We start from the raw sequence: 13,204 nt of genomic DNA on the forward strand, positions 1-13,204 counted from the left end.
TTTTTATAGGGCAGGGCAGCTGTAACCAACACCTCCAATCTCATCTCATTGATTGGACTCCAGTTGGCTGACACCTCACTCCAATTAGCTCTTAGAGATCTCATTAGTCTAGGGGTTCACATACTTTTTCCATGTGCACTGTGAATTTACATGGTGTGTTCAATAAAAACATTGTAACATTTAATTCTTTGTGTGTTATTAGTTTAAGCAGACTGTGATTGTCTATTGTTGTGACTTAGATGAAGATCAGGTCACATTTTATGACCAATTTTTGCAGAAATCCATATCATTCCAAAAGGGTTCACATACTTTTTATTGCAACTGTAGCTGGGTGGCATTGAATGGGACTTCTAGGTGAGCTTTTAATTTTCAAACCTTCCTCTATCCAGTGATGTGCAAAATGTGTTTCTATCCAACACAGTTTGTTTGAAATAAAAAGTTTAAATTTGCTCTATCTTTTTGAATAACCTTGTATATGGAATGGATTGCTAAAACGAGCACTTTCACTATATTGTTTTTTATAAATATAAAGGAGAATATCAGATTTTAATGTTTGGACCTCCTAATTATCATACAAACAATATGCATTCATTGGCAGATTTGAGATTAAAAGGAGTTTCAGCAGCTACTGCAGGTTGTGACATGTTTTCTGGTAATGATTTACATTACACTGCAATTCTGTGCATTATTTCCACTTTGTTTCTCTTGTTCCAAAAATGCATTCCAGTCAGGTGGTGTTAGAGGCAGCTTGATCTGAAAATGGTTCCAGAATCTAGGGGGGATAGGTATCAGTGGTGTTATTGCAGAAACATATAATGCATATATTATAAAAACTATTACATATATAAAACATAAACCTTGCAGGTGCTCACAAATGTACCTATAGTACATGCAATATGTATATATAGTGTTTATGTCTATATTGCTACAAACTAGTAGAAGATTCAATTTTTCTAAAGCTATTGTCTCAATAGCCTGGCATGGAGACACATTTCAAAGAATCCACAAAATAATACATTCGTGACTGTTGTCAGATCACTGAAAAAAACATAGGAATTCCAGACATTTGTCCCTGGAGGCATAGAGCCCTAAAATCCAGTACAGCATTCAGACCCATCCAGCTACAGCATATTTCAGCCTGTTACAGACTTCGGCACACTGCAGGCAGTGGGGTTGAATGCTCTACTTGTGCCTCCCAGACACACTACAACACCAGGATTGAACACAAAGGAACTATACACCGTAGATTGTAAGGGGCCTTATGCATTTTTTGTCATTTTAGGTTTGTGTTTTGTATGATTGTGTACAAGTCCTACAAATTTAGCAATACAAAGTACATGGGTATATGTACAGATATCTGTAAAAGAGAAATCAGAAACATACTGGTGATGGTAGATATCTGGGTCCCTCTGAATTCGTGTTTGAAATCCAATGTATAAATCATCCCAAAGTAGGCCATTTTTCACAACATGTCTCATGACAGTAGCTCTACTTCTTATCTGTCATAAAATAAAACATAAATGCTTTGAAAATGTTCTTGGAAAAATCAGAAAGTAGTCTAAAATTTGCAGAAATACTGAATATAAGATGATTTGATTTAAAATCTTGGATCAATTAGTGTTGAATTTCCAACAACATAGTTGCCAACAGTCCCGATTTTCCCGGGACAATCCCGATTTTGGGACCCTCGTCCCGATCGGAGGCTGTCCCGAATCGGGATTTCCATTAGGAAAATCGGGAATGTTGGTTTTTTAATTTTTGGAGCAGCTGGCTCCAGCAAAATGGCCGCCGGTGCCGCCGCTAGATCTTCCCCCTAGTGTTCAGTGGAGAGAGGAAGGGGGCTCGATCCGTGCAGCCAATGAATCGGCTTCTTTAGCTGCACGGATCGTCGGCCCCTCCCCTCTCCACTGAACACACGGCGCCGGTGTCTTGCCGAGAAAGTTCCCCAGCTATTCAGCTTCGTTCGGCTATTTCTGCTGGCTCATACTGCGCAAGCGCTGCGCCTGCGCACTACAGGGGGGTCCTTACTTGCTGAGGGGAACTTTCTCGACAGAACACTGCCCGCTCTTGGAGTTCCTGGATGTGTGGTGGGGGGCATTATGGGAGGGGAGGGTCTGCACTGGCACTGATGGAGGGGGTGGTCTGCACTGAGGGGGGCCTGCACTAATAGAGGGGGGTCCGCACTGAGGGGGGTCTGCACTAATAGAGGGGGGGCTGCACTGAGGGGGGCTGCACTGATGGAGGGGGTCTGCCCTGAGGGGGTCTGCACTGATGGAGGGGGTCTGCACTGAGGGGGTCTGCACTGATGGAGGGGGGTCTGCACTTATAGAGGGGGGGCTGCACTGATGGGGTCTGCACTGATGGAGGGGGGTCTGCACTGATGGAGGGGGTTCTGCACTGAGGGGGTCTGCACTGATGGAGGGGGTCTGCACTGAGGGGGCTGCACTGATGGAGGGTGTCTGCACTGAGGGGGTCTGCACTGAGGGGGTCTATACTGACTCTGCTGGGGACCCCTGATGCAAGGACGGACTCTGCTGGGGACCCCTGATGCAAGGACGGACTCTGCTGGGGACCCCTGATGCAAGGATGGACTCTGCTGGGGACCCCTGATGCAAGGACAGACACTGCTGGGGACCCATGATGCAAGGACGGACTCTGCTGGGGCACCTGATGCAAGGACGGACTCTGCTGGTGGCACCTGATGCAAGGACAGACTCTGCTGGTGGCACCTGATGCAAGGACAGACTCTGCTGGTGGCACCTGATGCAAGGATGGACTCTGCTGGGGACCCCTGATGCAAGGACAGACACTGCTGGGGACCCATGATGCAAGGACGGACTCTGCTGGGGCACCTGATGCAAGGACAGACTCTGCTGGTGGCACCTGATGCAAGGACAGACTCTGCTGGTGGCACCTGATGCAAGGACAGACTCTGCTGGTGGCACCTGATGCAAGGATGGACTCTGCTTGTGGCAGGCGACATGGCAGGTGACACGCTCAGGGATCCCACTGATTTGGCATTATGGTGAGTTGAATGATTTAATTTTATATTACAATGTAATAATAGAAATAATGAGCTTCAATCATCCTGACACCATAACAATCATGGTACCGGGATGATTGAAACGTTAACACCAGGTGTTTGGAGTATCTTTATCTGCTGATTGTTAAACTTTCTAGAATACACATATTTCTATTGTTGTGTAGGATCTGGGGCTGCTGTCCCGTCATTCCTCTCTCCCCCTTTCCCTCTCCATCCCTCATTCATCTCAGACTCTAACCACACACCCTTTGAGCCACGCCCATTTTAGCCACGCACACTATTTCACGTAAACCACGCCCATTTTTCGCCACGGCACGCTTAGCGCGCCGCAGTTTTATTTTTTATTGCTTAGACACGCCTACAAACGAATGCCCCGCCCCCTAATTATTGTACGGCTCCAAGTGTCCCACATATTTTTTTTGCAATGTTGGCAACTATGCAACAAAAGACACCTGAACATGAATATGTTTTACCATTACCCCACAGGGGTGTAAACAGACTGTTGTAAAACAAATTTTACTGCATGCCAGAGGTGCAGAACTGATCCATGACACTCGGAAAACACTGACAATATTATATGACTCATTCTAAAAAGTCGACCAAAGGTGGCTGGGTACATATTTTTTTTTTTTTTTTACTATATATCCAGGGCTAAAAATATGTTTTTTTCCAAATATATGTATTGATATTATGATATTTATTATTTTTTAATTTTGGTAAATAAAACTATTGCACAAGAATATTATAGATTTTCACATGCAGCCAGCAAACAGAGCTCCTGACTCCCTTTCACATTTTTTTTACAACTTTTAAAAAAAAAAGTCTGTTGTATATAAAGCTCAATACCTCAAGCTGCAATTTGTACACCTAATTGATTAAACAATTTTCCACAATCCTGCAGTCCTAGAGAGATGAAACCCAATTTAATCTGCTGTTGGATCAAACCAATCAAAAATTGCTCCTAGGCACCAAACTGACTTAACCCCCTCAAAAGGGTAGCCAGTGATAATGAGTGAAAGTGAATAAAGTACCATTCTCAGTATATAGTAGGTTATCTAAAAAAAAAACAGTGCACCATACTTAATTTCTTTGTGTCTAATGAAAATTTTAAACATTTTTGGGGAATTTCCATACTTTAAACAGTGTCCATCTATAATGTGCAAAAGCAAAGTCCATTCAACATCAAAAAGTCCCAAATCTAAACAATTATAAAATTATACTTCTTGTATTCCTGCACCATGCTATGGTACTTATAAGTGTTATCTACAATACACCTTCGTGCTCACACCCAAAAGCAGATATACGCACCAGACATATGGATCCCTTAAAGTGATTGTAAAGGCTTGTTATTTTTCCTATAAAAATATTAAACCTGTTATTCTTACCTGCTCTGTTGCAGTGGATTTGCACAGAGGAGCCTGGATCCTCCTCTTCTCGGGTCCCTCTTCTGTGATCCTGGCCCCTCCCTCCTGTTTAGTGCCCCCACAGTAAGCAGCTTGCTATGGGGGCACCCAAGCCGAATCACAGCTCCCTGTGTCCATTCAGACACAGAGCACCCATCCGGCCCAGCCCCCTCTCTCCCCTGATTGGCTAGCTGACTTTGATTGACAACAGTGGGAGCCAATGGCTCAGGAAGTATAATCTCGAATGCCTGAGACACTTCTGGACAATGCTGGACAGAGAGTGACCTCAGGAAAGTGTTAGGGGGGCTGCTGCACACAGAAGGGTTTTTTAACTTAATGCATAGAAAGCATTAAGATTAAAAACCTTCTGCCTTTACAACCTCTTTAAGTTAATAAGTGGGCCTACATCAGCCTGATATGACATTTTTCTCCTCCACAGCACTTTTTAATTATATATCTTCTCCACACCTCTGATCTGCTGCAGCACTGTTATTATATCTCTTTTGACATCATGTAGCTGAAAAAAAGTGACCTCTGAGCCTCAGGAGACATCTACTTATTGAGGCTGATTAGATACAATGCCATATTGTTTCCTCCTCTCTAGTAGACAAGTCTGTTGTTTCTCTTCTTCACAGAGGAGAGATAACATAAGGAAGGGCTACAATGAGTGATTACTGTGATAGCCAATCAGAGGCTATCACAAAGATCATGTGATCGTGATCCAGTTCCCCTGGGTCTCAATTGTTAGTAGACACGCAGGCTGTCAGTAAAGTCACTGCAAATTAAGGGAATCTCTTGGGGACCCCCAGGTCACCAGAACTAGTGACACCATTGGAAGATTTCCCCTCTATTACTTTTCTGGCAACAACTGAAAATGTGGGATTTTCTTTACTTTCGCTTTCAATGACAAAGGTAAACAGGACAAATAGAGAGGATGAATTTCCTTAACGGGCACAGACGGCAATAAAAACTGACAGGGGTTCTAATCCATCTCCACTCTATCCACAACTAAAAAAAAGTTTTGCCTTTAGTTATACTTTAATACCAACAAGAATTCTGTGCTAAAAGTGGCAATTAAAAAAAAATTAAAAATTACAGCAGCAATCACTATTACCTACACACCTGGTATTAAATGCATACAGATTAAAAAATCAAAATATATACCAATTCATATAAAGTGCATATCAAAAAGTGAATAAATAGTTAAGTATTAAGTGCAATAATAAACACATAAATAATAGTAAAAAAAAAATCAAATACATATAATGCTGTGACTAAATATTATAATAATGTAAACAATTCATAAAGGAGCCCCACAAGAAAAAAGTGCAACAAAAGTCCTCCACATAAAAAAGTGACTTCAATGAGGAAAAAAAAAGACAGCCCGCGCATGCGCGGCGCGATGAGGGGAAGACGCGAGTAGCCCGAGCTCCGTCGGACCCGCTCACAGCAGGCTAAAAATACCGGGGCCAAACAGCACGAAAGGCGGCGAAAACACCGCCGTTACCGAGGCAACACTCCCGCTCATGCCTACAAGGAGATCCAGGCATTTAAAACCCTCTAAACATAACCTGACGAACTTTCTCCTTGACACTGCTTCCAGACAAGGCAGGAAGATGTCCCAAGATGTCGCCGGCGCCAGCTCTCGTGCCAGCACACAGCACACAGGGGAAACATCCATCCATCCATCCAAACATCCAAACTTCTCAACGAACAACGGGAACTGTGAGTACACCTCTCCCCTTTCCAAGGCTGATTTAGATGCCAGTCTGACTGCAATCTTTGAAAAACTGGTAGACAAGATAGAAAAAGAAGTACACAAATCCACTGAGGCCTTGTCCCAGGAGATAGCAGGCATTGGCAGTCGCACAGACATCCTTGAAACAAAACATGATGAACTCTCACTAGCCCATAATGATTTAAGAAAAGATTACGAATCGCTTGCTGACAGCTTTGCATTTATGCAAGCTCAAGTCGAAGATCTTGACAATAGAAACAGACGACATAACATTAGATTACGTGGAGTCCCTGAATCGGTCACAGATCTCATGCCCACAGTCTCCAAGATTTTTCACAACCTCCTCCCAGACAAACCGCTATCCGCATTTACATGCGACAGAATACACAGAGCACTACGCCCTAAACCCACTTCTGACAAACCTCCCAGAGACATTATTATGTGCATGAAGGATTTCCTAGTTAAAGAGGACATCATGCGCGCTGCGAGAAACTCGCCCAATATTGCCCTGGATGGTAAAAAATTACAAATTTACCCAGATATCTCCCCCGCCACTTTGGATAGAAGACGCAGGATGAAAGAGGTCACTAATATTCTGCAAGCAGCAAGAATAAAATATAGATGGGGTTTCCCATTTAAACTCACAATTCCATACAACGGTTCTACACACACAGTGTACAACATCATTGAGGGCAAAGAATTGCTCGTAAAATTGGGCCTACTGGAACCAGAACCTCCTAACCGTTTCCCATCAACTCCAAGACCCTCTCCAATTTGGTCTACACCGTCCTCCAGACGTAATACAAACGACCGAAGAAGTTGGCGCCAACCATTTCAAGATCAAGCACACTGAACACATTCCACGCTTAACCACATACTGGAAAAAATTTTTTGTTTAAGTGCTAAGAGGGAAGAAGGAGAAAAAGAGGAAAAAAATGGAAGATTGACTCTTTCCCTTTGATTTTTCTGGTTTCTTTTTTCTTTTTGTTCTCCAATCAACACCGTTTATCAAGCTTCTTGTTTCGATTGTCATCATAAACTATATCACATACATCTCCGTTATCCCCTATCCTTTGAAGACGGAAGGAACTCTCCACCCCCTTTTTTTTTTTTTTTCCCCCCTCCCATCACTACCTTCTTTCTCCCCCTTACCCTTCCCTCCCCGCAATTCCCCCCTTCCCCCCCCCCTCTCCTAACCTATGCACCCCCTGGTAACAAACTCTTACTGTTTTAATTTAGCTTAATCAAAAAGCCTATGTGGTCCGCCGCCGCTAGATTGTCCCCCCTCCTGCTTTTGCGGTTGACTGCAGCACCCTTACTCGTAGGGATGTTGCACCTGGCCATGATTGCAGGTTTAGGACAGATTTGTCCTTCAAAAATGATGTTCAGTGACAAGAAAATTCTTGTCCCAATGTTCTTTTATTTCTCGATGTTGTTACATACTATATTCGCCCTTAAGGCCAATGGAAAATTTTTCTTCAAAATTGGAAGTTACTGTTTTTTTTTTCAGTTACAACAGATTAAACAATATAATGTTTATTTCTGCTACTATGGGATGATTTTGGGGTATGATGTGCAATTCAGGTTGTTTCACCAAAAATCATCACACATCTCCTTACAACTCCTAAATAACCTCGACATAATATTTTCTGAATATACTTCAGAACTATATACTTTTATGCTACTCTATATATACAAGTTTGACTCTTTTCTTAAACATTTTCATTTATACATAACCAATGGTTCTTAAAGTATTATCACATAACGTACAAGGTTTTAACTCACCCCATAAACGGAAAAAAGCCTTTCAACACTATAAGAGACTAGGGGCTGACATCATTCTTATGCAAGAAACACACTTCTCTACTACTAATCACCCAAACTATTTTAACAAGACCTATAACCAATATTATTATACTACTTTCCATAACAAAACTAGAGGTGTGGCCATTTTTATTCGTAATACCATTGTCTTTGATATACAAAATATATATAAAGATCCAGATAGCAGATATATCATTATTAAAGGACAAATAAATAACAAAACAATAACTATTGCTTCTATATATGCACCTAATGAATCTCAATCTACTTTTTTTATAAACTTTTTCGAAAATCTTGACAAATATAGCTCTCCCCACATAATTTTGGGTGGAGACTTTAACCTAACCTCACACCCAACCCTTGATAGAAGCAAGACATCTTCTTCCTCCAAAGCTTTTTCTAAATCATTGAACCGCTCTCTAAACAAATTCCAACTGGTCGACTCTTGGAGGGCCCATAATGTTGGAATCAAAGCGTATACACACTACTCTCATCCTCATGATGTCTATGCCAGACTCGACTATATTTTCTGCACTCCTATCTTATTAGCCAACTCATCCAAAGCTCTTATCCATCCTTGCCCATGGACAGACCATGACATCACCTCATTTGACACATCACATATTGGACTTTTGCCCTCCCCCTACAATTGGCGACTAAATGATTCAATTTTAACTGACCCATCAACAATACAAACTATTACATCACATATTGAAAACTACTTTATAGAAAATGCGGTAGACGACACCCCTCTTACAACACTTTGGGTAGCACATAAAGCCGTTATCCGAGGTCATCTAATCAGCCTAGCGGCAAACAAAAATGAAGAAAGAATCTCCAACATCAAAAGTCTCACTAAAGACCTAAACTCTTTATATAACAAATTACAACACAACCCAACTCACGAAATCACAAAACAAATACAAGACAAACGTAAGGCCCTGGACCTTATTTTATCCGCTAATACAGAAAAATCTCTCAGATTTTCAAAAGCTAAGTTTCTACTCCATAGTAATTCCCCCTCAACTATGTTTGCCAAAAAACTAAATAATGAACACAAACCCCCACATATTTACAAACTAAGAGACCAAACCGGTAACATGATTACCCACCCTCAGGAAGTCCTTAAAATATTCTCCACATTTTACAATGATCTCCTTTCCAGTTCACAACCCCCTCTTAGCCAATCCACTAAATCATGGCTAGATGATATACAATTACCTATCCTAAACTCACAACAAATAGAATTCCTTAATGCTCCATGTACAGAGATGGAGATAACCAAAATAATTAAATCCCTCAAGACATCCACCGCCCCCGGTCCAGATGGTTTCTCATCTTCATACTATAAAAAATTCACTTCCTCATTAACACCTTACCTGACCAAACTCTTTAATCATATTCTCAACGGCAACCACTTTCCAGACGAGATGCTCCTAGCTAACCTTTCCCTTATCCCTAAACCACTGAAAGACCACTCCCTTCCCCAAAACTATCGCCCTATCTCAGTCCTTAATAATGACCTTAAAATCTTTGGGAGAATGCTTTCTGACAGATTGGCTACGGTCATTACAAATTTAATACATGTTGATCAGACTGGCTTCATCCCAGGACGACAAATTGTCGATAATGTTAGATTAGTAACCAATATAATACAAGATGCTAAGATACACGCCCGCCAAGTATGTCTCCTTAGTTTAGACATCCATAAAGCGTTTGATAGCGTTAGCTGGTCTTACCTTAACTTTCTCCTACCCAAATATGGAATCTCAGATAAATTCCTGCAAGGATTTAACGCACTATATCACCATCCTCAAACTAGAATCAAAATCCCTGGACATATCTCTGAATTTTTCTCCCTTAGTAGAGGTACTAGACAAGGTTGCCCCTTATCACCATTATTATTTGCCCTCGCAATTGAACCCCTAGCCCACAAAATTAGAAACAGCATTGATATTAAAGGATACACTAAGGGAAATAAGGATTTCAAACTCAGCTTATACGCTGATGACGCACTTATTTTTCTCACAGAACCCCTTACTTCCATCCCATCTCTCCTCAAAGAACTCCAATCCTTCCACACCATCTCGGGACTCAAAATTAATACCAACAAATGCTCTGCCCTACCAATTAATTATACTCAAGAAACGCAATCTTCACTTTCAAAAAATTTCCCATTTGTATGGTGTCCTCAGTCATTTAAATATCTAGGTGTCACAATCCCCTCATCACATAAGCTCTTGTATAAATCCAATTATATCCCACTATTTTCGCAGATCACAACTCTTTTAAAATCTTGGTCATCTTTTCACATATCATTCCTGGGCAGAATATGCGCCATCAAAATGACAATCCTTCCCAAACTCCTATATTATTTCCGTGCCCTACCAATTAATGTTCCAAAATCCAAATTGATCTCCCTTCAAAGAGAAATCAATAAATTTATATGGGCGGATAGAAAACCCAGATTTAGTTATACCCTGATGCATAGTCCTCAATCAGCAGGAGGCTTAGGCCTACCTAATTTATGGCTTTATTACCTTGCTGCCAGATTAATACAAATTACTCAATGGTTCACACCTACTAATGAATTACCTTGGAAACAATTCGAAACCATCTCCATATCCCCGCTACATATACAAGGAATATTGTGGTCTAATTATACCTCATATAACAAACTTGTTAAACATAATACTATCATTGCTCAATTCTATCAAATATGGAATAAATGCAAAGACATATTCAAGCTCTCATCTGACACCCCTCCATTAGCTTCCTTTCTAGGTGACCCTAGATTCCCATATGCCTATAACAATAGCCAATCCTTCTCCCTTTGGATCAACAAAAACATCACCACACTTAGATCCCTTCAACTAAAATGGGAATTTGTCCCATTCTCTACATTACAAGCTACACATGGCCTACCCATTACCGAACTCCATCACTACCATATAATTAAAAATTTCTATGCCAAATATTTTTCACTCACCACACACCCCACTCACACTACATTTGAACAAATATGTATCTCATCTCCCAGAGACAGAGGTCTCATCTCAAGATTATATAATTATCTTAGAGATTTTGGATTGCCAGATAAATCCACACCGATGCTTCATTGGGAGACAGACATGGATGTCGTACTCAATATAGAAGATTGGACCTCCATGTCAGATAATCTCCGCAAAAGTAATAGAGCTATTTCCTTCAGAGAGACCCCAATAAAAATTTTTTCCAGATGGTACTTAACTCCCTCCAAACTTCACACATACTATCCATCCATCTCTCCAAACTGTTTCAGGGGATGCTCTGAATCGGGCACTCTTTTACACACATTCTGGGGATGCAGACATCTTAATCAAATTTGGCTCAAAGCCATTGAGATAATAGAAAACTCCTCTAAACAAAAAATTATACCCACCCCTCAGATATGCTTACTGTACGCCAACATACCAAACATTCCCTCTCCATGTATGAGATTATTCCATTCCTTATGCAGTTCTATACAATGGATGATAGCCTATAACTGGAAAACTGATAAGCTATCCTGGCAACAAGTAATAGATAGAATGGAATCACTTAAACTCTCTGAATGGATATACCATACTCTAAATGATACAATTCACATTCACAAAAGAAAATGGTCTTACTGGAACCCGATATAAATATTCAATGTGATACTATATTGTTTCTTTACGATTATATATTTTTCTATTGTACTGTACCGCATATCATCCCTGTACAAGTAATTTGTTAATAATTTTACTACCATGCTGACAATTTAATGTTATATTCCTTTATTATGTCACAGTTTATATAATTGTAAAACATAATATGTAAATGTACTTATTGAATGTTTCTTTGAACTTCCAAATAAAACTTTTGTAAACGAAAAAAAAGACAGCCCAGCATCATACAGTATATAAAAGATTCCTCTTACAAATCACCTCTGTACACCAAACCACCTGTGACACTAAAAGCCGCTTACCAGAAAGTTAGACCTCTAATTATAAAAGGTCTATTTATAATGCTTGTGAGGAAAGATCCTAGGAATGGATGGATGGAAGTTAAACCACCATTCCCACAGCAGATCATATCAAGGTAATCCATTGATCAAACATAAGGCAAACAACGCATGAAAGAGGTAGGGAAATCACTCATGGTGTAGTATTAAAAACACCTATTTATTATGAACTATAGTATCTTACTCACATATCATAAAAACAAATCAGCATGTTACGAATGCAGCATCCAGCGCCCCACTGGGCATGATGATGTCACTGCTGTAGCTCCGCCCTACACATTTAATCCAAACTGATTTGTTTTTACAGTATGATAGCTTATGACAGACAGCTGTACACACTGACCGAAAGCCGGCCTGTTCCTATTGAACCTGACTTAAGTCAGGCAGAACAAATCCAGAGGCAGTAGACTTTAAACCTTTAGTGTTCAAGGAAACACTTTGTCCTGTATTAGAATTTTCTTCATATAGCAGAAATTGTATATGTATAATAACAAAAAAACATAACAAGGTTTAACAAATTAAAATAAAATGATCCCCAAATTTTTACAGCTTCCCTGTAGGCCTCATGCACACTGGTTTCTTGTAAACGCAGTTTATCCTGACAGGAGAAAATTAGCGTTACAAATTCACCAAGCTGCATTTTTTCAAGACAGTTTAGGAGAGTTTAGCAGAGTTTGGAGTTTGGGAGTTAATTTATTTCATTGGCCAGAATTGTAAATTATTCTGGCCAATGAAATAAATAAACGCTCAAGTGCTAAACGTGCCTAGAGTTTATGAGCGTTAAGCGTTTTTTTGTGGGTCATAATTTCTGCTTCTGAAAACGATTTTAGGCATTCCAATGACAGCCTATAAACTCCCCTGCTGATAAACTGCTAAAAACATCCATGCGTCCATGGACACATAGAATAACATAGAGACAGGAAAAAAAGTAACTCACAAAAACACAAGTTTAACAGCAGCAGTGTGCATGAGGCTTTAAGGCCTCTTCTGACCAAAAACAAAAAAGCTGGAAAACGCTCATAAACACTCAAACTCTAAGCACATTTAGCACTTCAGCATTTATTTATTTCAATGGCCAGAATAAATTAAAATTCTGGCCAATGAGATAAACTCCCAAACTTCAAACTCTGTTAAACTCTAATAAACTCTCCTAGACTGTTTTGGAAAAAATG

General features: G+C 40.4%; 1 protein-coding gene across 3 annotated transcripts in view; it reads right to left on the reverse strand.

The window, feature by feature from the left end:
• Nucleotides 1–317: 317 nt before the first annotated feature.
• Nucleotides 318–13,204, reverse strand: part of LOC141144989 (cytidine monophosphate-N-acetylneuraminic acid hydroxylase-like) — a 489,338-nt gene continuing 476,451 nt past the window's right edge. For all 3 annotated transcript variants that reach the window (XM_073631175.1, XM_073631172.1, XM_073631174.1), the window contains exons 13-14: nt 1,384–1,499; nt 318–772 (exon numbers count right to left, since the gene is read on the reverse strand). In XM_073631175.1, the coding sequence (XP_073487276.1) occupies nt 661–772; nt 1,384–1,499 (228 nt within the window). In that variant the 3' untranslated portion in view covers nt 318–660. The remainder of the gene's footprint in view (nt 773–1,383; nt 1,500–13,204) is intronic.

This window comes from Aquarana catesbeiana, linkage group LG05 (assembly GCF_042186555.1).
Source record: "Aquarana catesbeiana isolate 2022-GZ linkage group LG05, ASM4218655v1, whole genome shotgun sequence".
In the NCBI taxonomy this organism is placed as follows: domain Eukaryota; kingdom Metazoa; phylum Chordata; class Amphibia; order Anura; family Ranidae; genus Aquarana; species Aquarana catesbeiana.